Genomic DNA, 25,116 nt, shown 5'->3' with positions numbered 1-25,116 from the left:
CACCAAGGCCAATATAGCCCATTTAAATCACACTTAATAGATCTGTGACTGTAGGTTGTCATTCTATCTTCCCGCAAGTTTCGGATTGCGACTGGAATTCGCCGCGAGCACAAGCTGTGGTGCCCCAAGAGTACGCTTCGTTGTCACATACTGAAGGAAACACTATATTACAGTTGGTCAAGGTAGGTGTCGATATGATGATGATAATATATATTAGCCTGTATTCGAGAACTCATCAAGCGATGAAGCCCTCCTTTGGGAATGGGCTGCCTTTTTGACCATAGGAAGGGAGGAATCTCCGTGTCTCAGGAGCTAGATCATGAAACAGCAAGCAAATTTTTCCTTGTACCATCTTTAGGTCATGGAATGGATAGTTACGGGAGGTATCGGGCTTCTGTTCTGATGTATTCAGATGTTCTACACTATACTGGAAGGATAACCACTGAGTTCTCGTCACGTATGCTGCGATAAGTAGTAACTGGGGCGTTTCACTGCAGCCAATGCCCTATGTTCAAGGCTATGCGTCTTCTTTTCTCAGACTGCAGAAATAGTCGCGAGGACGGGGTAGGAGTACGTCACACCTTTCCTTGTCAAATCCTCATATCCCTGGGCCTGTGGACTGCCTGAGGCTTCAGAGTGCTGAGCTATATCAGTCAGCATCTTCTCTATTCTATCCTAATATGACATAGGTTCCAGACAGGTAATAACACTGCAGTGACTTCGGAAGAATGTTAAGGCTACAGGGCTTGGGGCCCCTCGGATGGATAGCTTCGGTCAGGCTCAGTGGCGGGCAGAAAGTGAATGGCAACGGTCATTGCTGGTATTATGATCTTAGGAAAGACTTTATACGAACAAAAGAATGCATTGCAAGATCCATAATTTTAATACTGAAGAATCACCGCTACCCATCAGTCCTCAAGCTACTCCTTTCCGCTTCTGCATATATACAGGATGAGAGAACATAAGCATAAACATTCATAAACATGCTCAACCCCAAGCCGGAACAAATCCAAATCAAGAGCATTAACGCATCATACTCTCCCCTTCAGGGAGTTCATATCCCCTTTCTGAACCGCTAGTGGTGGAAATCCTTCGTGTTAAACGGCTCAAAGTCCGTGACAATATTGCTGTATGTTCCCTTGAACTTCCAGTCATGTGTCACTGCCCTAGTTCCCATAGTTCTGCCCTTGATCTTGATATCCCTCTTAGCGCTCGATCCCGACATGGGAACCGTCTCCGAGTTCTCCAAATGTCGGTCACAGGTTCCACCAGGGACAATCTGATCGCCCGCCTTGTCCTTGACCAGGGTATACTGGTTCTGGATCTTCGCATACTCAGCCTGCACGCCAGGGAACCCACCGGGAACGTTCTTGTCGTAGATGGCAACGACGGTGTTTTGCGCGACGTTCTCGACCTGGTTAGACCGCGCGTAATTGTCGGGAACGTTGGAGTCGGCGTTGTACGCGTCCAGCCACTCCTGGCTTGAAGATAGCGCTCCGCTCCCATAAGCGCCGAGGAGGTCCAGACTATGTCCTGTCTCGTGCAGCGCAACATCGAGGTTCTGGCTTGTTGTTCCAGAGAAGCAGATATTGCCGTTGCTGTTGAACGCCCAGTTGTCACCCGGGATGGTGAGGACATGGCGCACCCAGCTACGCATCCTGACGGGAATCCGCCCGAACGTATCGACCAGTGTCTCGAAGCTATCCGCCGAGTCCTTGTGGCGACAGAAGCTCCATCCATCTTGGCAGTCGTCGAAGAAAATATCCCAGACTTCAAAATCGGTGGGGTTGAGACCTTGGCTTTCTGCGATGCTCTTGCAGTCTGCAGGCATGAGGCCGTCTTCCCACTTTCCCCAGTAGGGGCCGCCGTTGGACGGGAGGTTTGCTACATTGCCGGCGAGGAGATAGTCGAGGTTGTCAGTTAACGCGGGCTTCGAGAGTGTGTCGGCGTGGACAGGGGAGAGGGTAGCCAGAGCTGCGGCCAGAAGGAAGGATCTGCGGATTGGCATATTGATGGACAGTATATGGAGAAAGCAATATCTGGTAGAGACTAAATCTATGGGATAATGACTCGGAGGTGGATCTGGTGATCTGATCTGCTCTGACAATAGAGTCAAATGGCAGAGGGCAGGTGGTTTATATACCCCAGGAGCGAGATTATCTCCGCCATTTTAGACAATATCAGATCAGTCCACGGATCAGATTCAGCATCACCAAGCAGAGCTACTCTCCGATCCATCCGTCCTCTAAGCCCCAGTCTTCCTGAAGACTTGGAAGTCCTAGCCAAGCCACGCCTCAATAACATCCCGCGTCGCCAACCGTTTTCGCCCCCAAGCTGCAGGACGCCTTTAATCTTAACCCGTCCCATTAGGGTTAGGGCTGCAACCTGCCTCCACAGCGCTGCGCCAATCCTTCAGGAACAGCACCTAGGGTCGAAATACGGCCCAATCATGCGTGGCCCTTTTTGCACCCACTCAGGCTAGTAGCTATTGACTAGTCTAGGGCCCTACTCTCATAAAGGTCGTTGACTCCGTCCCATATAATTTTAGTCGGGGCGCAGCGATTGAGCTCTGCCAGCTGAAACAATGCAAGGTTACAGGGTAGCATTTTGAATCAAGGTTGACTGCAAGGCTGATTTATCCTTGGTGAACAGACAAGTAGGTGTTATTGCCAGAGGAGGAGCAGATCTACGTCTTGAGGAGTATTGGGTCCCATTGACGCTGCAGTATCCAGACTGCATATTTCCGTAGCTTCAGTACATTAGCAGTTGAAGTACAGCCCCAGTGGGAATAGACAATTACCTGAGCAATTGTTAGGCAGGCCGCATTCGGGGCTTAGATGTACCAGCACCCAAAGTAGGCCCGCTGATATTAACCAGACATAGTACTCGCGGGTATGGTACCACCACTGCTACTATAATTGGGATCACTTGTCCTGGTTGGTACATACGGTCAGGCAGAGAAACAGGGCTTCTCGACGTGCTCAAGTACGTAGCTTCGCTGCTCAGAGGTAGATGGAAACAGCGTTCTGAAGCACGTCTGCAACTCTACCGGATCTATAGACACCCGCCTTGTATCAGATACCATGCACGGGAGACCCAGGAAAGCGAATAAGCAAACAGAAAAAATTTCTATCCATTAGGGTTATTGGAGCCGTTCCCGTATAAATACAGATCCTACTCAGCTGTGATCAACTCTGAGCCCTGTTTAGCCGAGCAAGAGTCATGTTCCTGTTGACCAACGAAGATGTGAAGACGACACGACAAGCCTGCTGCTAAGACTCCAACAAAACACAAGAATAACCTGGCTGTAGCCAGAGCGGCTGAACTGAAAGACCCGTAGCTTTTCCCATTAGATATTGATAGTGTAGTTTCATTGGCCAGTTGCTCCTCAGCCGCTTCGTTCCCACTCTCTGTTCCCACTGCCCGCTTCTGAATCGCTGCAGCGTTTAAACTGACAGGGCTGAGCTGCTGGGAGGAAACGATCTAGGGATCAGGTAGGCATGCTCAGGTATGCTCAAGCCTTTATTAGGCCTCTATATCCTCTACGACGGTTCGTCTATACCCACATCATCATATCTTAGCGTCACCATACTGTCTCTGCATATACACCTATCACCTCATCCTCCTCTCTCCAATCCTGCTTTTAACCTGTTTTATCTCAACTCTCAACCACTATGCACTCCTCTACCCTCCTACTCGGCCTGGCCATCCTCACCGGCTCTGTCACCTTTGCAGCCGACCAAGTCGTGTCCATGTACATACCGGGCAATGACGACGGTCAGCCGCTCGCTGGAAAGATCGTCGGGTCGGTATGATTTTTATCTCCTCCCACCGACCCGCAACAAGTGGCCGACCCGGCTAACCTCCTACACCTCAGGATTCAAACAGAACCAGTTATTCTGTCACCTGCGCTGACTCCGTCACAACAACCTGCAATGTCGACAGCGGCGTGACAATCATCCAGGCCCCCAGCACTGTGACAGTCCTCGTCACTGAAACAGGACAGTAAGGCACCCGTCCACTCACCAACACCTCTTTGAATCCCAGCCAACCAATGCTAATATCCATTTCTTGCTTCAGCACCGGCAGCGTTCTCTGCACACACAACGCCAAAACGGGAACGTGCTCGCTCGGTATGGACGGCGAGTTCTTTGCCACGAGCACCGAACCTGTTCTTTCGTATGAAGTCACCATCACCGAAACAGAGACCGGTTCGCCGTCGACTTCGAAATCTCCGGTTAGTTCTGCCTTGGCTACACCCACGACCCTGGGCAGTTGCGACGCCACCGAGGATGCAGACGCGACCTCAGGGACAGATGCACAGGAGACGGATGGGCCTGATAACGGGGCTATATCTGGGCAACCATTCGGTGCTGCTGCGGTTGCCATGGTTATTGGGGTTTCTGCTGCTATGTTCTGCCTCTAATCAGTTAATGATTTGTGATAAAAAGCAGTACTTTCTGAAGGGCTAGAAAGATAGATATCTGGAGAGAAGAAATAGACGAAATAGACAGAGCCAGAATCAAGAGCGGCTTACGGTGTCAATCTGGTGCATCGTCGCGGCACGCTGGCAGGGTGCTAAGAATGTCCCGGAAGCCTCCAGAAAGAAGACATCTGAAGACATGGGGCAGGATGTGCAAGCGTCTTCATCAATCATGGCTCAACCCAGCTTTTAAAAGGATCTATGACAGTATCATGATACTTTCCGCAAGCTTTGCAGCAAGCCATTTCCAGGAAGGCACAGTTGACAGATCATCGTAGATCTGGCACAATGCAACAAGACGAAACGCCTAGGTTGCCGTCTTTGAGCAAATCAGAATACCGTCATGTCAAGCAATGCCGTGAGGCCAGGAAACTCGCATTCTTAAACAGTCGTCCCAGCATGAACTGAATATTTCCACTTTATGGCCGATAGAAGTCCCCCTTTGAGTGCCGGGACGAAAGCGTCAAACGACCAGGCCCAGAAGAACAGAAACGCCATCAACAGTGGATTAGGCCAGACATTCAGTTGTAGATTTGAGTTGCAGTCCGTTGTTCCAACAGCATCGTGAATGCCGATGTCCAGACCTTGGCTCGGTTTGCCTAGAACATTGGCGTCAATAGTTACTCCTCACGTGACGCCGTATAGGAGCAGCCAGAAGACAGCGACAGCAGGCTTACCTAGAGCTGTTTCTAGCAATAATCCATGTCAGAGGTAAATGGAGATCAAGCGTAAGCCAGTCCCGGCTCCTCCTCCGCCTGTTGAGTACGGTGTCCGGCGTCCGTTGACGCCAAATCCGCCACCATACTCGCCTTATCTCGCGTATTCTCCCTACTCCTCAGCTTCTCCTCACTCTCCTCACTTTCCCCCTCCACCTCCCCGTTTCACGCCCTCGCCCTCACCCTCGCCATCTCCTTCTCCCACATGCTCTCTTCAACCGCCTCACTCTCTCCCACGATACCGAAGTCAGCCCAATCTTCGCGTCACTACGCCTCTGAGCCCGCAGCCTACGAATCCTCCATCTCTCCCGCGCGCCGAAACAACCGTTCCCACCGGCTCTGAAAAGTCCAGTTTCTATGCTGATGCCCGCCATTTCCTCGGTGGGCTCATCCAACATCCCTCTGAATCGACAAAGCATTACTCCATCCTCCGCCATTCCCACGGCATCGTCTTTTACCGCGGTCCAACTACCTCCGTCACCGTCTCTATCTTCGCTGATACTCCGCTCCCCGCCGACAGATCGCTCTGGTTACAATGCAAAGGATGGACCGGGAAGACGGGAATGCGTGCAAAAGCCCTTTTTCGCATGCATGATGACTGGGTGAATGCTACACCGACGGTTGCGGTCCGTGCTGACCAAGTCGACCCGAATAAAGAGCGCGCGTGGCAGCGGGATATCGCCAAGTTCTACAAGAAAGCTTCGAAACGCGTGCAGACCCATCGGCTGCGGGAGACGGTCGTTGCGCGAATACCGCCAGATGCCGAAGACGGGTATTTCCAGCTTATACTGTGTCATGGGGAGAAAAAGGTTCTATGTCGGAGTCCTGTTTTCCGCATTCTGTCTGCGTCGATGGACCCAAGTTCTCTCCGGGGCGCGAGTCTGACGACCATGCCTCTTGAACTCGGTGCTCTTGTTGCCGGGACGTACGCGCAAGTAGCGGCGTCCAGAGTTGTAGCTCCTGTGACCGCGGTAGCGGAGACCGTCACTGCGCGCTACCGGCCTGGCTGGCTCGGGGAGACTGCCATTCAGACAGCCTACGAAGCCCTCAAGCCGGACCACGGGAATGCTCCCGATCCAGCTGCACCACCATCCATAGAAAATGGCCCCCAACCGCCATACCCACTTGACTTCGTTGCACGACCATCCCAATCCCATGACCCCTGTCGAATCCCGGTCAAAGTCCCTTCTGATATTCAAGACAAGCTCCGTGGCTACTTCTTCGGTTGGGCTCGCACCAGCCCCGACATCTGGCAGATGATTATTCTCTCAGTTCGACTCTGGGATGGCTCTCAACAAGCAGGCCCAGTCTCTCTCTCACAGACCACCCGCAAAGTCTCGGTCCTCCGGCTTCTTCACGAACCGATGCCAAATCCGCCATCCACACTTCCCGTCCGCATCCTCGGCTTTCTTCATCCAGATATCCCACCACCTTCTCCACGCACCGAAAACGACCTTGCTGCCGCACGTCAAGCAGCTGCAGATGCAGCTGCACTGGCGGAGCAGTACGACACAGAGTACGTGCAGGCGCTTCTGGATCATCCCCTGTGGGGTCCCGAGGCGGCAGATCGTCGCGGCTGGTTTGATCGGACCAAGGACGGGGCGGGAAATGTTCTTGCGCGAGGGCAAAAGATGATTGAGCGAGTTGGAGTGAGGACTGGCGTTGAACGAGAGGGCATGGGCGGGTATTATATTGTGAGGGGCTGAATGTTGTACATTAGTATACCATCATATAAATCAATAAAAGGTATAATGTTTATTCAGGTCTGAATGGACCACACGTAGAGGATGTGCATCAGCCGTGTTAGATCTGTCCCTCCGGCTGTGCCATGCAGTCTCGGCCTCACCTCGCTCTCAGTCTCCCAACTCCGAACAATCAGCACCCAACTGAGCAGTTGTGCATGCAAAACCCCCAATCCTCCAAAGGTCTTCGTACATGGCAAACAAAGGAAACACAAGTTCAGCCTCCTGAGAGATAAGCAATTTGAGCCTCGGACGCATGACGATAACTGCATTTTGAGCCTTGTGGTGGAATATGCAATCAAAACATGCGTTATGGGAAATCAGCCCGACCCTTCCACACCGGATAACAACGCAAGCACCCTAGGACCTCTTTTATGTGCAGAGCGAACCCGATGCAACAGATTTATCCAGAATGCAAGGGAGCTCCTGAACACTGCGAGTCTGTTTTCAGCATTCTGGCAGTCTTTCCGGGATCCAGCCAAGTTCTTTAAAACGATCTATAAGAGAGGCGACCTGGGATTGAGTGGGACCTAGACTATTGTCTACTGCTGAAGCGGATACCACATTAGCTTGTTGCTACTAGCTAAAAGGAAAGCTGACGGCACACCTTTAAAAGCATTCTTCGAGGATTTGTTTGCGGAATGATCATTGCGGTGATGGTCAACGCTAAGAAGCGGTGTCATCTTGGGGTTCATTTGGCCTGATCCATAACTCCCAAAGAAGGAAGATGTAGAAGACCTTGACGAAGAATAAGGAGCGGGCTCGAGACTGTGATAGAAGGTGGTACGGGAGGTGTTTGCGGGGTGGAAGGCAATAATTAATGAAGATTTAGTAAGGCGACGGCAGACAATAACACAAACGCCAGCCCACCTCTGAACCCAACCCACGAGACAACTGCCGGCTTACGAGAGCTTCCACCTACTGTCTCCTTCTTCTCTTCTAGTCTCCTCTTACAGCCTGAGGGACTCGCTTTGCCGATGGTAAGAGCGAGTTTCAACCGGGTCTTGATCTCACGCGCTGAGGAATCCAGCTCCAACGCGAACGCCTGCAGTCTCTTCGAATCATGGCTTTTACCCGACAGCGGACTTCGATACTCTATTAAACCGCTCAGAGTCAGACCACCGACAAGTTTCCAATCCAGCCGGTCTTCTCTTGGTCTTGCTCCATCCTTTCCAAAATCTGTGCTTTGACTATTGCGGACAGCCTCCATTCGCACGGCTACGAGCCTTTCATTAGCAACACCTCTTCCGCCCACGCCGTTCAGCAAGACAAGTCTCACGAGCTTGTTGTAACTGCGAACTTATCAGCTACATTAGTGCCTGTCTACCGATCTTGCAGCAGGAAGTGGGCACTTTGCTCTAATCCTGCTTCTAAGCTTCTCGGTGTCTAGTGCGTACTTCCTGCCCTCCAGCATTGTGTCCTACCTTGGGGGTATGTCAAATTCTTGAAAACGAACAGCTGTTGCTGGGCCTACAGACTTACTTTCCGGGACCGGCCATGATTGCTAATGCGGTCATGTGGTCAGAGGTTTCTTTTGCCCTTAAATGTGATCGCTACAGACGGAGTCGAACCTCTTGTGGCATTTTCATGAATAAAAGAATATCTCTCATTTTATGGGCGCAAAGAGAGATTAACGAGAATGGCGCCTTGAGATGGACCGCGTTGTCTCACTTGCTGGACGTTGCGATCTTATACTACTACCGTCGTGTCTCCAAAACACACTGGACTTTCTTACCGAATTGGACACGCCACTATCTTGCGTTTATTGCTCGTTGATGATTGGGAAACTTAAACCCTTGAACAATTCAAGGGGATCCTTTCTCTACACTTGTTTGAGGACTGAGGCCATTCATTTCTGCAGGGAGCTCCGAAGCTCAGGCTGTATAGTACCCGGCATTCAAAACTATGCTTGTGTTCCAATGCCTGATCCTCTTTGATAAGGAGAGCATTTACGAGAATCAGTGGAGTGTAGGAAATCACGTCTATGTCAACGCTTTGTCCGCACTGTTTGAGACTTACCTCGCCCTGTAGGAAACAGTCGAGCCGCTAATGAGTTTATGACAACACTAAGTCCAAGTTCTAGCGGCAAAGCTCAATGCTACAGTCTCTTTCATTTACGAGTTTGCTAGGTGGCCCAGTAAGTCCAATCTTAATTGCCATATTCCTGCTCTACCGCCATATTCAAAAGGCTGAGCTTTCTCTAGGTGTCGTCAACAATTTTGAAATATGCCCTATGCCCTAGGAAAGGTAAAGTTTGGTACCTGAGCATCCACAACAGACTATTCGTTCAAAGAGCGTCAGCTCTCTGTCGGGTTTACCGTCGACGCACTCTCTTCTGCTCTTCAATTTTCAGTCACAATAAGGAGCAATATGACTTCGGACTATCCGATATACTGAATGGACTAGCGGGTGCCGAGGAAAGATGAGAACTCCCACTGGAGCTTTCGAGGTATAATCTGCGGGTTGCTTTTGCAGACAGGTAACGATTCGCGCAGAACAGGAGGAGCGTAACGTATGATGAGGGACCTAGTGGTACAACTCATCGCATACATATGTCAGGGATCGACTTGTTCGCCTGTACCATCTCCCCCGGTGGGGTTACCAAACTCTCCACTGGCCGCGATTCTGGCCACCAAATTAAGCTTATTTTGTTCCTGGTTGCGCTTGATCAGCCTGCTTCGACCATACCATTGATTTTAGCCCCGCTATTCGCTTCCGAACGAATTCCTCAGCTTCCCCAGATCTGGCCCCTATCGGAGTGGAGCAAAGGCCATACTTACACCACCTCCCCGCAGCATTCTAGGCTTTATGTGATGAAGACCACTTGATGACTATCCAATTACTTTGACTGCTCCGCGGCTCGAATTTTTCACGACAATCCTCCGGAGAGGCCGATTATGGTGGATCCATGTTTGCTGAGGTGGACAAATGAAACCTGTCGATGGTGGTGTCCGTCATCTGAAATCCTAGAAGTTGCTAGATTGCAAAATCACCTCAGGTTACCACACGGCTAGTATAAAGCCCTCGGCCTTCCAGTCGTAAGTGTTGGATCTTCTTCTTCCTTGATTCACCCATCCTTCAGCTGCTTCATCGGAATACATCGAAAGTAACTTCTACTAATCACTTACTGTATCGATTCCACTATGCCTCTCCTCTTCAACGGTAACCACCGCTCTTCGCTCTCGGAGAACGAGATACCCGTCTGGGATCTCAGGACCAGCTCTTCCGAGGTCCCGGACGATGTCCAGTACCTCAAGTACGTCAATGGCTCGCCCTCCCAGCTGGAGCAGGACAATCGTAACTCTGTGAATCGGAGGGATATCCTGCCTGGAGGCAAATACCGCGGTATGTGTGTTCTTTTCATGAAATGACTACCTATATCTGTCCGAAGCTGACACGACATCTAGGTATCGCCAAGCTCTTTTTGCGCTTTGAGAACAGTGAGGCAGACACCTGGGTCGTTGCCACAGGCTTCTGTGTCAGAGATGATCTCGTCGCAACCGCTGGCCACTCCGTCTACAACTGGGAGTATGAGCTCGGCGAGCTGACCGAAGCTAAGGTGTATCTTGGGTACACCGGAAAGCAAAACATTGACAACCCCGAGGTCGAGTTCCGCTTTGGCAAGCGAGTTGCCACAACCCCCGAGTGGATGGAGAAGGGCGGTCGTCGCGAGGCTAACCTCGCCTTCATCAAGCTGAACAAGCCGTTTAGGGAGGTTACACCGTATGACTACCGGGATACACCGGAAAGCGACATGATGAACATCGGCGTTGTGGGCTTTGCCGGTGACCTCAAGAAGAACGGCGAGCCTGGTGCAACCCTGTACGAGTGCTTCCAAGACACGAAGTGGAGTCTAGACAAGTCCAGGTGGCAGATGCTCGAGTATCAAATTGATCCATATGGAGGTAGGCTATTAAGAGCGCCTTGACAAAGCCTACGCATCTAACAAGTCCAGGCATGTCCGGTGCTCCAGTTCTCGACGAAGACATGAACTGCATTGGCGTCCACACCTACGGCGGGGAGAGGAACTGCGCCACCGTCGTGGGCCACCACGGGCATTCCTTCGAGCCCTACTTTGACGCTCTCGACTCCCGCACCGAGCGTCGGCGCGGAGGAAGGCAGCCCCAGCGCCGCGGCCGCGGTGGCATCGACGAAGAGCAAGACCTGGTCTGTCAAATCCTCAGACTCATTCGGGACTTCCCCGATCCCATCCCACGAGATATTCTGTCGCCCGACACACGTCTCTCCCTCGGCCAGCTCGGCGTGCGCGCAGGTGCAGTCGCAAACATTGCCCTTAGTGCTGCAGCCAACGCTGTCACTGAGGACGTCGATACATCCGACAAGAATTTTGAATTTGAGCGCGACCAAGCCTTTGACAACATAACCCAGCGCGCCATCCTTGCCGAAGCGGCCCTTGCAGCCGTCCAGCAAATGAGCACTCGATTGCGCCAGAGTGAGCACGTCTTCAACACCATCACCCAAGTCGTGATCGACCTCCTCCCAACCATCCAGCAGGCCGGCTCAACTGTCATCAATTCCGCCCAGGAGCCCATCCTCCGTCTCGCCCTCGACGAAATCAAGAACGGCGGGAAGCGCTCTGGTCGCTCCGAGTCCATCCCCTCGCTCCGCCAATCCCGCGGTGCCGCCAGCAGACGCGGCCTCAGCGGCCGCAAGGCTCAATTCGTCGATGCCCTATCCGAAGGCGCACGAGACGAACGCACCGAGCGATTCGTCAGCAACATCGCCTCGGACGGCCTCTCCGACGACGCTGAGATCAAATGGGATAATCTCAACATCTCCAAGCACCTCCAGTCCACCTCATCCATCATCGAGGCCGGTAAGAAGCAGCCGTCCGTGGTCGGCCCACTTCTTGTCTCTAAGGGCCAAAAGCGGCAGCATGGCCATGGCGTCCACCCCCAGCACCAAATTAACCTGCATAACCTGCACGAATTGATGGAGATGGACCTGCAAGACGACGAATTCCCGCTGTCAATCGAGTGCCTCCCACTCAGGGCTGTTGTCGCCGAGGCAGCGCTCCAGGCTATTATCCGTATCCAGCAGCGGGATCTCGAGGACGAGGGCCTCTTCGACACTATGCGCGAAGTGATCCGCAAGCACGGCCCAACAATCGTCAAGATCGCACCCGCGGTGATCCGCAAGGTTGCGCCCGTGTTCACGGCTATCGCGACCGAGGGCGAGGAATACGCTGTCGAAAAGGGTCGAGGCGAATATGGCTACAGCGGCAAGTACGCCACCAAGTATGGCGCTCGTCGCGAGGGGAGTCCTCAGCGGTACAGCCTCACCACTAAGGCGAAGGGTCTTGCGAAGAGCAAGCTTGCAGGCACTGCTGCTGGCATTTCCTCGGCTGAGAGGCAGTTCTTGCAGGCTTTCTAAGACTCAGCGGCTCATCTACGTGTACTAGGTATGGAATGCGTATAAGAACATGCGTCACGGACAGGTTGGAGTCGCTCGTTAATGTGGTTGGACTTTGGTGTTATTGGGTGCATAATAAAACCAAAAATTTTTAAAAAGGTATCAGAAAAAAGTATCCCCAAAAAGTGCATCTGAACATCTCTATCTGTCGATCTAGTTTCGGTTTAGCTTTACATCAGAAGCATCAGAATGGAATAAGTTCTACGTTTATCTTGCTTGTCTTTGAATCAGTTACAAACTCTTCAACAGTATTTAGCCCAACTATTAAGTCTCCTCAATCATCCGCTCCACATTTGTCGCGATTACGAAAACCGGCTAACTTCTCGATTCATACTATAATCCTTCCTCGATAATTTGATTGTAGACGTTCAACTTCTCCCTTTCTGCTATTTGCCAGATCCACGTCCTGGATCTCCCACCAAATTGCACCGCTCTAACCTGGCTTGGCAACGAAATGCCAATCTGAACCATTCCAGATGCACTGCCAAGCCTTCAACAACCCTAGAAGCACGAATCTGGGAAATCAAAGTCACCCAATGAGCGTTGAAACAAACCACAAAAGGAGCTGGTCCAATTTCTGCAAGGACATTTCTGGACTCCAAGTCCACACCCGCTTGGTGTATCTCCGTTACCGGTAAACCCCCCTAAAATGGAAATGGGTCCTGCTGAAGAAATTCTGAACTGGTGAGAGTGGAACAGCGGAAGTCGCCGATTCGCCGGACGTCAAATTGAGGCTGCCTCTCCTGTCGGATAGTGTTAAATGAGATTTAGTCAAGATTCACACCAGCTTCGAAATTTGAATTCTTAACTTTCAATTCGTTATCCTATCACCGTATATTTATTTTTAATAGGGATTCACCTATTTTCTTCAGTGTAGGGCAAGTCGAGCGGAGTTGAGCGGCGGCTCCAGGGACAAGATTGAATGGTTTGTCCGGTGAGAGATCTGGAAAATCGGTGACTCACGGGATGGTTTGTGTGAGATTTCGTTCGAAAGCTCTACGAATACGGAGCGCGGGTCAGTGAATGGAGATCTGGATATGTGGAGATTCTCGAGAGAAAAATTAACTATTTACACCTGAACCGTCGTCTGCTCAGCAGCGACCGCTATGCAACATATCGCGGATTAGCATTATGCATAGACCGCTCGTAGAGCGTCAAATCATCTTCATTTCGAAATCAAATTAAACTCCATGACTAGTTTTCTTCCTTCTTCTTCTCATCGGAGATACGCGGAACCGGAACATCGGGGTCGTCGGCATCAAGAGCGTTCATAGCATCTTCTTGGGCATTAAGCGGGTGGTAGATGATGTAGAAGAGAATACCGGTAACAAACGATGCGATGGCCAACCCAACGAACATCCACATAATAGCAGGGTCAAATGCAGCGGGCGTCAAGGCCTCGGCAAGGGCAGAGCCAAAGGCATTAGTCAAGAGGTACATAGACTGCACGAAAGACTTCATGGATGGCGGCGCCTTTGTGTATGCGTACTCCAGACCAGAAACCGACGCGAAGATCTCAGAAATACCGATGAAGAAGTAGGCGGGCGTCTGGATAGCAATGTGGACGTTGTTGCCTGAGGTCGAACCATCGGAACCAATGGAAGCATCACAAAGAGGCTGCTCGTAACAGGGGCCAGCCGAGTAGATTAAATGCTGAACGATAGCAGCGTACATCATGGCCAGGGAAGCAACAACGAAGCCGAGCGAGATACGGGAGATTGGGCGGAACCGGATGCGCATGCGACGTAGAACGGGGTATACCAGGGATTCCAGAACGGGGATGAACACAATGATGGAAATCGGATCAAAGTTTTGCATCAAGTCGTTAGGGATGCCGTGCCCCTGCATCTGAGCAGCCTGACTGACAAAGTTGCTCGAGAACTGACCATAGACGACCCAGTAGATCGGATAGAAGGCGAAGACGCGGCAAGCGACAAGGGCGCGCTTCAGCTCGTCGACAAAGTGATCGTCCCAGGGCAGGTTGGTTCTGCCTCCACCGTTTGCAGCCTGCCATGTAGGCTTGGGTGCATCCATGTTGCGGTTGACAACCATGATCCAGAGAGCTTTGAATGCGTCGGTAATGACAGACCCTTGTGGAGGACGGACAACATAGTACTTGCGTCCCAAGACGATAACGGCCGTGCCAACGGCGAACATGCAAAGGCACAGCAGGTAAGCCGACCAGAATCCCGTGTACTTTTCCATGTAAGGGGTAGCCAGCAGCGAAAGCGAACCGATGTTGATGCAGCCGTAGAAGATCATGTAAATGCGTTGAATCGTAAGCGCCGGGTCGATGATGACTTTTTCGCCCTTTTTGGTAGTTGAGACAGCCATTTTCTTGCGCTTGTACTGGTCCGCAATCTTAGGGGAATCAGCGGTGAACCGGTTAGAGAAACCTGTAGGCTGACTTACCAATGGAGCAACGTTACTCTTGATTCCACCGGTGCCCAAACCGATAATGAGAATGGCAACGATAAAGCCTCCAAGCCCAGCTCCATGTTCAAGGGCGGTTGGAATCGACGTGCAGACGAGGATCAGCAGACCAACGAGGTAGACGCCGCAAAAGAGGACGATGGTCTTGTATTTGCCGAGATACTGGTCGGCAATGATCGCACCAATGATAGGTGTCACTAGATCCCAACGTTAATTCGTTCCTAAGCTCGAGCCGGGCCGGAAGACGAACCGTAACACCAGAACTGGAAGAAGGTAACCAATCCGGTAGCTCCCTGGTGCCCCATACCGAGCGCACCAGGGGGTTGCGCACCACCGTTATAGGGACGCTGAACGTAGTTTTGGAATAATCCAGACATGCCATAGTATGTGAAACGCTCACACAGCTCGACAATAGCAACTAGCCAAGCGGAAAGTGGAAGGTTTTCGGCAACATGACGCAGAGTCTTGTTCTCGTGGTCGTTCGGTTCTTCCCCGTCGGGAGTGTCAGTAAGGGCTTTCTCAGACTGGCCGACAACTTTATCCTGTCCAGCCACAGGACCAGTTGTAACGGGAGTATCGGTAGCGAGAGCCGGGCTTTGACAGGTCAGCAAAATAACGACCTAGCTAAGTGGAAAGAACACAAATGGAAAGAACACAAATGGAAAGAACACAAATGGAAAGAACACAAATGGAAAGAGCGCAAGTGGAAAGAAATGTCTGGAGGAAATAAAGGCTCGAAAACGAGAAGGGTAAAGCGACATCGTGGAAGAACACAAGATACACGCGTAGAGTGCACGGTGGAGGGAAATTCGATCGGACGGGGAAACTCACAGGGTGGCCTCGATACCATGCTCTACGGCAGCCATGATTAGAGGACGGCAAGGGAAATCCTCGTCGGACAGAATGGGCTTGACTTGTCGCAGAAGGTAAAAAAGGCAGCCGCGACGGAGGCGAGTCGCACCATATTATACTCAAGGCCAGGTCGCGTGCGAGCAAAGCGGGCCCGGCTGTCTTATCTCCAAGAAAAATCACCAAACGGCGTTCTGTGAAAAAGGCCATCCAAATGGGGCAGCAACCACGGATGTAACCCCAGGTTCAGACAAGCGAGTCAAGCCTTTCTCGGCTGTCTTGTCTCTCTAGTAAATGGGACTGGGTCGGTGGCGCAACGTCCGGAGTTCACCGGCCTCAACCTTTTTTGCCATCGCCTCAATCGCACACCACCTCGAAACGTCAGTTCCAAGTCTGTCCAACGCCGACCTTAGCACAAACAGCAATACCCAGGAGTAGTTATCGCCCAGCTCTCTATCGTCCAGGATTCCAGCGCAATAATTCATGGTGTCCATGCGAGACTGCGACCGAGGCCAACCGCAAGCGGAACGTCTTAGGTAACATAAACGTTTTCGCTAGGTAGGGGCCCGGATAAGATCTCGTTCAGAGACGAGATAAGGACGGATCGCGTGCCGTGAAAGCTCAATTCCCATATTGATGAATATGGGGCGTAGCGACAACCCGGTCCTCGATAGCGAGTCGACTCCTCGAGAATAGATCCTGCCCCCACTCAGTGTATCCCGAGGTCGACACTGCGACGGAAGGTCGCATAACTGTCCTCCGGACTAGGTCCCCGCGTGCTAGATACACGATGTGACCCCGTAAGCTTCTCCCAAACTCCAACACCAATTTCGTCGTAGAGAGGTCGGATGGTGACCCCAACCCAATTCTCCACGTCCAACGGAGCTGAAATCAGGATTCTGGGGTTCTGAGTTTGACAAGTGGCCCTACCCACTGTGAACGGCGTTACCCCATGGGAAGTCAGAACGATCGGTGGTTGTTGTTGGCCAGGGCGAGTCAATCGCTTCCTTTCTCGAAATCGGGGATCGGTTCGTGCATCGTGATACACCTTGTCTAACCGTCGGAGGAAATTCGAGACAGCGCTTCGAGCCGTCAGCGGCGTCAGGGATCATCCATCCATCGTCGAAAGAGGCGAGGCCAATGATAAGAGACCCCGGTCCTGTGCAACTGACCGAGTCAGTGCTTATCATTATCCAACAAGACGGTCAGAGGACGGTCAAGACGCGATCCTTGCCCGCCCAAGACAGCCGCGATCGGGCAAGTCGCATGACACTGATGCTCCGGTATCGGTCGCTGGGATCAAGACGCAGCAGGGTGGTACAAGGACAATAATGAACAACATGATGACTTCACTCACTTTGGAGGTTCAAGCACAGAAATTCTGACGGCTAAAGAACGGATGCTGACCCCTTTGGAAATGATTGCCAGTCTGTGAGAGACAAACAGGAGGCAAGCTCACGTGCAGAGACACGGCATCGGGCAGCAGCAGTTCTGACCGACTCTCACCTTTGGAGAATCAAGAATGAAAGTCGCCAGGCCGGGTGGGAGTCACCCTTCTTATCAAACCCGCGTGTCGTACAGTTTAGCTCTCCGAACACGCCTCCAAGAGCCGCTAACCAGCACCCAAGGTCTTGGGACCTTGGTCGTCTGCCATTCACGCCAATCAAGCCTTCTGGGCATCTTGGCTCCAATCCCGGCGCGCGAATCGGCACTCGAAAAGGAGGATATGAGAGTTGGAGGTTAGAAACTGGAAAGAAGGAGCCGGCGAGGATGGGAAATGATAAATTATTCATGATCAGGACCCAGAGCCAAAAGCATTCAATCCGCTCCAGCTAGATACTACGCCTAGGGTGCAAAATCTGCTGTCCAGCTAGGAATACATACTTCGCATGAACACTATGCAGGTCTACTAGTAGTCCACGCTTACCTTTAATGGGAGCAACAGCTGCCAATGACTCTCCAGGCGATTCAAAGCACGACAGCTCAGAGAGACGGCCTAGCCCAACAGAGACCCCGACATTCCGAGATCGGCTCTGCACAAGAGCCTCAATAACCAAACCGTTTGACGCCGTCAGCAGATTTCAGCTGCCATGAGCTGTCATAGATTCTTAGCACTTGGTTTTACAATTGCTGGTGCTCTGGAGTTGGGACCATCATCCGCGGTAGTTGACGGCCGAAGTCGGAGCACAAGAGTTGATACGGCACATGTTGGGTCGATGCTCGAATAGGAATAGCTTCATCCTATGGATCGCTAGCATATATATAGATATGCCTGCGAAGCGAGTAGTGACTCCCTCCAGATGAAATGGTTATTATGCGCGAATAGACCGGCTAGGAAGGGCTGAACGGGCCGTTCAGCTTCTCGATACTCAGCGGATCAATTCAGAAACGTTCAAGCTATTATGATTGTCCTTCAGCCTGAAAAGTTATTGCGAGCGTAAATATCAACGGATGTGAATGCTCTTTGCAGCAGCTAGTCACCGGCCTGGTGAGATAATGATTCCAGAAGCGGCAGCTGCTCGTCGACTCGAGCCGCCAACTCCAGATGGAACACAGTTCACCTGGTCTTTTCCTTGCTCTCTCTCTCTCTGATAACTCACCCCGATACCAATTGTTATCTCATCTCTCAACGAGACTATCTGTACTAGTACCTATCGCTCACCATGGTAAATGGATTGATATCTGTCTGATGAGAGCCGGAGCCAAGGACTAACCGGCACCTACCTCACAGTCAGCCCACTGGTACTTCGGTACCACGCACGGCAGCGGCGTATCGGTTGAATCTTCTGGAAGAAGGACAATCATCACTCTTCCAAATCATATGACGATCGTGGCTAGGGGATCGGTGGTGAGTACGAGATTCGTGCTATGGAAACACCGCACTATCACAGCCTTCGTTAACCCAAACCGATCGTCTTTTAGTCCTTTACCTCGACTTCCAACCGTAACCCCCCGGGTCGTCGGGGTCCTGCGCACGCTGATGCGGAGTACCATCGTCATGGGCAGCGGCGACATAGAAGTGGTAGAGGACGACCCTGGCCTGGGCGAGGGCGCGGACGTGGACGCAGGGAGCGATACAACAGAACTGGCAGACATGACGGACAGCAGCGAGGAGAGTTAAGCACAAATGCACCCGGGTTGGAGGATAGGATTACGCTTCCGAACGGTCACGCAAGTGCTCTCGCAATCACCAATGCAAACACCACCAACAAGTATGCTACGCCTTATGAAGATACGATCACCACCAATCACGACCACTATGCTACATTTCCTAGCACAAACGCGGAGTCGATGACCGTCGGCCAGATTGGCAGCGCAGCGTACGAAAATGCAAATACAAGTGGGATAACTGCCGGCCTTCACGCTATTTCAATCTCAAAAGCCACAGTTGCTGACAGAGCACGCGCCACTACTACCGACGGTCTTTCTCACGACCCAGCGCATATTATTTGTCCAAAGAACGAGGTAGACGACGCTTTGATGTCCTGGGATGAGACATCTGTCAACGAGACCACGGTGGGAACTATCAGGTCGGGGAGCACGATGACGAGTATCATTTGCTAAGTCCTAATAGCTGCAGCGAACTAAGGACGACTACATCTCGGCTTCCAGTTCGTGAGCTGGTCACGAGCAATGATCCGGGCGCTGTCAATGGCTTTGTTGACGGAGACCGGGAAGTGCATCGGCCGCTGATTGCGGACAATGCGAGCGATACAAGTACGCTTTGAAAATATACAGGGGAACAGTTCCAAACAAGCTTCTCAACATAGATTGGCATCATGGCTTCCTTCAGCTGGGATTATTAGTAACCTTCTTTTCTTGATAGCGCAGTCTAGCAATGCACACGATGGCAATCTCCGTATCCTTCAACTTCGATTAATACATAGATCCGGTCTTATTCAGACAAACATCCTGATAATAGCGCCCCGAGGCCAGCCTTCGCGAGTTCTTCCATTTTGCAATTCTATCCGTTTCTCCGGTCATCTTCATCCTCCTCAGCATCTCTCAAAGTCTCTACATCCCGATACTCGATTTTCTTGACCTTCCTTTCCCCCTTAATGCGGACAACCTTCAACTCCCTACAAAGATCGACCCGTCTGCCCGTAAGGATGGGCTCTCTGATTTTCTTCGGATATAAAACTGACACATTCTTCATACAGTGACTGAGGTAAAACCCCGCATCGACGCAGTTATCTTTGAAGTTGATGCATTTGAGACGCTTCGGGTCGAACCAGTGCAAGAAGGGGTCTGCGTCGACGACGACCCCCGTGAGGATCAATGTCCGGATAGACAGACGGTTTCGGGTACTTCCAGATGCCATCGCGCGGATCTTGGCTTTCTCAATACACATCTTATCGAGGTACTCGGCGACTCCAACAGTGCGGAGGAGGGTGCCGTAGCCTGTTCCGCTGGATGTTTAGATTCTAATGTTAGCTCTACCCTCTCCTTCCTAAGGACAACCTTTGTGTGCTGTGCTTCTCCCTTCTGTTCTTGGATTGGGACCAAGATGTTCTAAGATGTTTTAGGGCTGGGCTTGGTTGAGAATGTGCTTACTGGTAAACAGGTTCAGCGTAGGTAGTTTTATTCAGACGCCAACCTCCCTTGATGTAAGGCCATTTGTAGCCGCGGCGGAGACGTGGCTGTAGAGCCATGCCGATTTCAAGCTCCTCGAGATCGGTGTTGAGCCATGCTGCTTGGAAGATGTACATCTGATAAGACTGCATCATCCCCGTGATTTTTAGGATCCGCAGGTTACGGAATGTGCAGAGGGGGGCCATTTCGTCTATGGGGAGAACGGAGGGTTCTTCGTGATCGTCTTTGTTTTCACCTTCTGCGGGAGGGCCCGTCTTATGTTTCTCCTCCAACACGTTTGTGTCCGTCTGGGTGGGTTGTTCCGATGGGACTGACCAGAAGACGTCCAGGCCCAGGGTACGGCGGTCCTTAAGGAGAGCACCCCAGAGGGCTCCGCCACGGAACTCCATGAGCGGGTTTGGGGGAGTAGCTTGATCGGGGGTAAATACTGGAATAGCCTTTCTTGGTTCGTTCGGTAAAAGGTCGAGTTCGTCTAACTCGGTCTCAATCTCATCAATGTCCTCCTTTTCTTCGTCTTTTGTTTTCCGCCTGCCGCTCAGCCTGTTAAAGGTTGATCTGATCATTGAGCTTGAACGGCGAACGTCAGCCGTGACGCTGGACGATCGTGCGCGGATGTTGGAGCGAGATCGTGATCGTGAGCGTCTGCTCAGTCCCAGTTCTAGAACACGAGACGGCGGATACAGTGTTGAGCCGCTGCGAGCGGTTGTTGAGTTCGCGCTTTGGTTGAGGGCATCACTCATGCTAAACCTTCGGCTTCTCCTCTGGGGCACGGCCTCAACTGCCTCCTCTGGATTCACGACGGTGGTGACAACGGACGGGGCCCGAAATGTCTGCGCCTGCTCTGGTCCGATGTTGAAGGGGAATCTGGTGTGAAGGCTCTGGTCGTGAGCTAGACAGAAAACAGTCAGTACTGCCGTCCAAGCCGAATGGCACTCATGCCATGATAGTAATTAGAGGCTTGCCTGTTTCAATTCTGTCGTTGGTATCTCTGTTCCACCTCTCGGCGTCTTTCCAAAACTCCTCGCCTAAGAGAGTGGCCTTCCAGTGAGCTGGGAAGTCATCAATGTCGTTCACTTTTGAGTCCATTGTGTTCTATGTCGGCTCGGCGATGATAATGAAACGATCAGGAAGTAGAGATCATCTCGAGAGGATAGAGAAGAAAGATGGCTGATAACTGTTGAGAAACACAAGAAAGAACTACACACCTCTCACTTCAGGCCGCCGAAATACAAGCTAGTTCATACATTTGTTAAGTAAATCCGGTCTACTTTCAGTAACAACCAAATTGAATATACTGTAGAGGCCATTTCGGATTCCCTGAGAAGTGTCATAGAGTTCCAGCAGCCGACGCCTACCTATAGCTGGTTGTTCATGGTCTTACCGAGTATCATTGATGTCAAGCAGTGTCAAAATACATGCCAAATCTCTTTGGCCGTTAATAGAATACAGGGCCACAGTTACGAGTAATTAAATCCTTCTGCGAAACCTAGAGCTCAAATCTTGACACATCTCCCTCGACAACAGCAAGTCCTACCAATCCTTTACGCAGCAGCTGAGGAATATCCTGGTGCACCTTCTGCTGCACCATGTCCTTACTCTTCCCAGCAATTAGGAATACTATCAGGACAATCTCGACAATGATAGTAGTTCGGGAGTAGGCAATGTTGTGTGCCACTAGGGAGGCTTCTGTGTCTCAGTTACCACACTCTATCTGAGATGGAAGATGGTACAAAAGTCGAAGAGATGTGGAAGTACGGCGTTATGTCAGGCTTAGGCAACGTAGAAAAATGGCTTACTTTTCAAAGGCCAAAGAATATATATTTTTGTGATGGGCGGTATGGACATACACCAGGTAAACACAAGCACCAACTGGACTCTAACCGGAGACAACTCAGTACAAGATTTATGACGAATTATGTTCATACGTAGTAGAGTATTTTCGCACGTTATTTTACTTAGACCACTTAATCGCATTGGATGGCCTACGCGTAATAATCGCCAATTAGCGTCAGCTCCTCGGGAAGCCCTCACCATCTTGCTTGTTACGAAATCCGAAATATAATGTTGCTAGATCTCCCTTTGGAAGGGTATGGAAGTACTACGTATACTGATAGTAGATTGACACTGAGTACTGATATAGATTACTGGATTCATGATCCCGCCTTCGCTTTTGTGATGTGAACTCGCAGCGCTTTGCTTTCTTCAGCCCCATAAATAGAACTCCAATATAAGTGGTATAGACTCGTCAAAAATAAAGCATGAAAAAGGTAAAAAGCTGGTGTCTACTAGCAAAGTCATCATCAGCGAATCGAGAGGGTTTCGCGGGTGTGGACATCGGTAGATCCGTTCCTCGTGATTCAACCCATTCATCAGTCACGCCCATGTTAAAAGGTTGCTCCGTAATTTCATGTCTTGAAGCGATTCAGAACTCATGATTCATGAAAGCACCGTCTGCCGCATTTCTTAAACAGTGTATTTGGCCTTGGCTCTTGTGCTGCCACTGTGGGCGCTATCCGTGTGTCCCGAGAATTCAACACTGTCATTTGGACCAAGACGGAGTACTTCCTTGAAGCGGCGGCCGATTGACTCAAGCACTTCCTTACCCTGAGCGGGTGTGCGTCCGCTCTTGTCACCGGGAAGGGTTTTGCCAACAGTCCGTGTCCAGAGACCGACACGGTAAAAACCCTTACGCACGTTCACAACGACACCCATGACTTCATTATCGCCATCATTCTCGAGGGTTTCGCCGATGGCCGCCAGCTGTGCGTGCAGCCAAAGATCATCAATAGGGACCGATCGCTTATCCTTGAACGAGAATGACCACTTGCCGCCGTGCTTGTTCTGCGGGTCTTCCCACTCGGGGCGAACACCTTTCTTGAAAAGGTGGTAGTCTGCCTTAAGGCCTAGTTCAGAGGTCGGAGTTATGTTGTTCTAAGCAAAGAGAGCCATTAGGGAGACGCGAGTTTGGAAAATCAGACAGAATCGACATACATAAATGCCCCAGAATTCCTCTACAGAGTTGAAGGTCACAACCTCCTTCAGCAGATCGTTCCAGTTGTCGCCCTAATATAAGCCAACGTAAGCGAAAGACTTTGCGCGGTCGGAGGGAGGCGCGCTCTACCTTTCCACTAGGAGGCTTTGTGAACCAAAGAGTCCATTCGTGCATCAGGGGATGCTTTACGTTGAAGTTCTCTGGGTCGTGGAAGACCGTGACGATGTCGCCGTTGGCCTTCTCGGTCTTCTCTTCAACTGCAACGGCAGGAGGGGCCGTGTTCTCGTTCGTCACCGGGGGAGCATTCTCTGCGACGGCGGCCATATTGACTGAATGAAGATGAAACTGCGGGTATTTCGAAATGCGATGGCTTTCGAGCGGTGAGTTTGCCTTGAGAGTAAATGGGCGTTGAAGGCGAGCGGTTTCGGTGGGGGAGAGGAAAATTTGTGTTGTGACGGCCGTTAGGGAAGGAGCAGTCCAGATGAAGATGAGAGGAAGGAGGCCGTGAACGCGCAAAGCCACAGGGAAGTTGAACAACTGCTCCAGGCAGAAAACACGATATGGATATGTTAGTGTTAGGACACTGCAGTTATGGTGAGGTTTCTTCCGATCCTTTTTTGAAGATTGCCGCAGCTGTTCCGCTTTTCCTTTTTGGGCGGCTCACTTGATCAGGAATCTTATTGGCTGCTTAAAAAACCCTAAGAACATGGAGAAGCTGGAGTAACTAATAGGTGGAAAGTAAAGGCCAGGAGTCTTCTTATGGGAGGAAAAGGAACTTGAAGTAAAGATTTTAAAGAATAAATAGTTCTATTATATTTTAGTAAGCCCTGGTCTATAGCGGTAATCTGAAAAGCCATGAGAAATCTATCAAGCTCGCTTTTCCCACAGCTCTAGTCGAGCATCCCTCTAGCAGGAACAATTAAACCACCCACCGAGATCCAAAAGGGGTGAAGCGAGAAGTAAAGAGAAGAAAGAAAGCATCCGCATATGCCCAAGCCAAGGCACGGCGGTATAAAGGGTATCACCAAGCATAATCCTCCAAGACGAAGTAGTCAGACTATTTACCGCCGCTGTTAATCACGCTCAGAACGCAGTTCCAACCTGATGGACAAGTCAGCAATGTTGGGTGAGACGGAGAAGAACGGTAAGTACCCAAGCTTATAACATTGACTACGAGCACACGCAGCTCCAGGGGCACAAAAGCAAAGTTAATGCCCTGGACTAAAGGCCAAACCGCGAGATTAGCTTTGTAGCCTGGGACGAAACTCTGCTTCCACTTCGCCACAGGATCTGTGCCTTCCATGATGGCCATTGACGACAGGAAGAAGGTAAGATGAGCCGGCGCAAAGAGACATTGATCAGCCGCTACACGAGCAATAATTGTTGCTTTCGGATTATTTAAAGCGATGTTGCGCTGCAAAAACCGAAACCAAAGCGTGGCGACCGGTCCAAAGACAGCTTGATCGGCGTTAGCTAAAAACATGTAATATGACGAGCGAACAGGAACAGATCGACATGATGTAATAACACAGTATTAACTCACCACCACCGTAAAAAGTCATACGCCCTGTTCTGGCGAAATCATGCTTCTCGAGGCCTCTGCGCTCAACTGCCTGCTGCGCTAAAGCATCACCAGCGCCGAAAAGCACCTTAAAGGGGCAAGGGGTTAGCTACAGTTTCCAGCAGCATTGAAAACGAAAGAGAAAGTAAGGTTGGCGGCTGTCAGGTCATTATAAGGACATACAGCGCTGGTAACACTGGCTGTGAGAATGGGCTGCTTTGCGAGCTTAGCCTGGTACCTGGGGAGCGATAAGCATGGTTATTAGGGTCCAGAAGCCATTGAGTTACCGGGGTCACAAACCACCGTAACATTTT

The 25,116-nt window shown here is 51.1% G+C and overlaps 10 protein-coding genes across 10 annotated transcripts, besides 1 other annotated feature; 4 read left to right on the top strand and 6 right to left on the bottom strand.

Annotated features, from left to right (window-relative positions):
- Positions 1-25,116: part of a sequence feature (contig 1.55 1613..492661(-1)) that runs on past both edges of the window.
- On the bottom strand, positions 1,076-2,008 carry ANIA_03403 (uncharacterized protein; the record flags this gene model as incomplete). The annotated part of the gene is made up of 1 exon (XM_655915.1): positions 1,076-2,008. The coding sequence occupies one exon, from the start codon at positions 2,006-2,008 to the stop codon at positions 1,076-1,078; it is 933 nt and encodes a 310-aa protein (XP_661007.1).
- On the top strand, positions 3,675-4,426 carry ANIA_03404 (uncharacterized protein; the record flags this gene model as incomplete). Its single annotated transcript, XM_655916.1, has 3 exons — positions 3,675-3,809; positions 3,878-4,005; positions 4,081-4,426. The coding sequence occupies 3 exons, from the start codon at positions 3,675-3,677 to the stop codon at positions 4,424-4,426; spliced, it is 609 nt and encodes a 202-aa protein (XP_661008.1).
- Positions 5,199-6,905, top strand: ANIA_03405 (LipA and NB-ARC domain protein; the record flags this gene model as incomplete). Its single annotated transcript, XM_655917.1, has 1 exon — positions 5,199-6,905. One exon carries the CDS (start codon positions 5,199-5,201, stop codon positions 6,903-6,905), a length of 1,707 nt encoding a protein of 568 aa, XP_661009.1.
- Positions 7,608-8,458, bottom strand: ANIA_03406 (uncharacterized protein; the record flags this gene model as incomplete). The annotated part of the gene is made up of 3 exons (XM_655918.1): positions 7,608-7,709; positions 7,864-8,233; positions 8,424-8,458. The coding sequence occupies 3 exons, from the start codon at positions 8,456-8,458 to the stop codon at positions 7,608-7,610; spliced, it is 507 nt and encodes a 168-aa protein (XP_661010.1).
- Positions 10,085-12,335, top strand: ANIA_03407 (trypsin-like serine peptidase; the record flags this gene model as incomplete). The annotated part of the gene is made up of 3 exons (XM_655919.1): positions 10,085-10,286; positions 10,349-10,846; positions 10,897-12,335. The coding sequence occupies 3 exons, from the start codon at positions 10,085-10,087 to the stop codon at positions 12,333-12,335; spliced, it is 2,139 nt and encodes a 712-aa protein (XP_661011.1).
- ANIA_03408 (peptide MFS transporter) lies at positions 13,569-15,698 on the bottom strand (the record flags this gene model as incomplete). The annotated part of the gene is made up of 4 exons (XM_655920.2): positions 15,639-15,698; positions 15,058-15,401; positions 14,787-15,004; positions 13,569-14,735 (listed from the first exon to the last, which is right to left on the bottom strand). Exons 1-4 carry the CDS (start codon positions 15,671-15,673, stop codon positions 13,569-13,571), a joined length of 1,764 nt encoding a protein of 587 aa, XP_661012.1. The 5' UTR covers positions 15,674-15,698.
- On the top strand, positions 18,320-19,384 carry ANIA_03409 (uncharacterized protein; the record flags this gene model as incomplete). Its single annotated transcript, XM_655921.1, has 4 exons — positions 18,320-18,322; positions 18,388-18,504; positions 18,579-19,206; positions 19,269-19,384. The coding sequence occupies 4 exons, from the start codon at positions 18,320-18,322 to the stop codon at positions 19,382-19,384; spliced, it is 864 nt and encodes a 287-aa protein (XP_661013.1).
- On the bottom strand, positions 19,621-21,837 carry ANIA_03410 (uncharacterized protein; the record flags this gene model as incomplete). Its single annotated transcript, XM_655922.1, has 5 exons — positions 19,621-20,065; positions 20,211-21,138; positions 21,455-21,482; positions 21,545-21,604; positions 21,784-21,837. The coding sequence occupies 5 exons, from the start codon at positions 21,835-21,837 to the stop codon at positions 19,621-19,623; spliced, it is 1,515 nt and encodes a 504-aa protein (XP_661014.1).
- ANIA_03411 (eukaryotic translation initiation factor 4E) lies at positions 22,713-23,805 on the bottom strand (the record flags this gene model as incomplete). Its single annotated transcript, XM_655923.2, has 3 exons — positions 23,371-23,805; positions 23,241-23,312; positions 22,713-23,180 (listed from the first exon to the last, which is right to left on the bottom strand). Exons 1-3 carry the CDS (start codon positions 23,563-23,565, stop codon positions 22,713-22,715), a joined length of 735 nt encoding a protein of 244 aa, XP_661015.1. The 5' UTR covers positions 23,566-23,805.
- On the bottom strand, positions 24,299-25,113 carry ANIA_03412 (Mpv17/PMP22 family protein; the record flags this gene model as incomplete). The annotated part of the gene is made up of 4 exons (XM_655924.1): positions 24,299-24,714; positions 24,785-24,911; positions 24,986-25,040; positions 25,103-25,113. 4 exons carry the CDS (start codon positions 25,111-25,113, stop codon positions 24,299-24,301), a joined length of 609 nt encoding a protein of 202 aa, XP_661016.1.

The sequence above is a fragment of the Aspergillus nidulans genome, chromosome VI (assembly GCF_000011425.1).
Source record: "Aspergillus nidulans FGSC A4 chromosome VI".
NCBI lineage: Eukaryota > Fungi > Ascomycota > Eurotiomycetes > Eurotiales > Aspergillaceae > Aspergillus > Aspergillus nidulans.
This window is presented reverse-complemented; position numbering and strand designations above follow the sequence as displayed.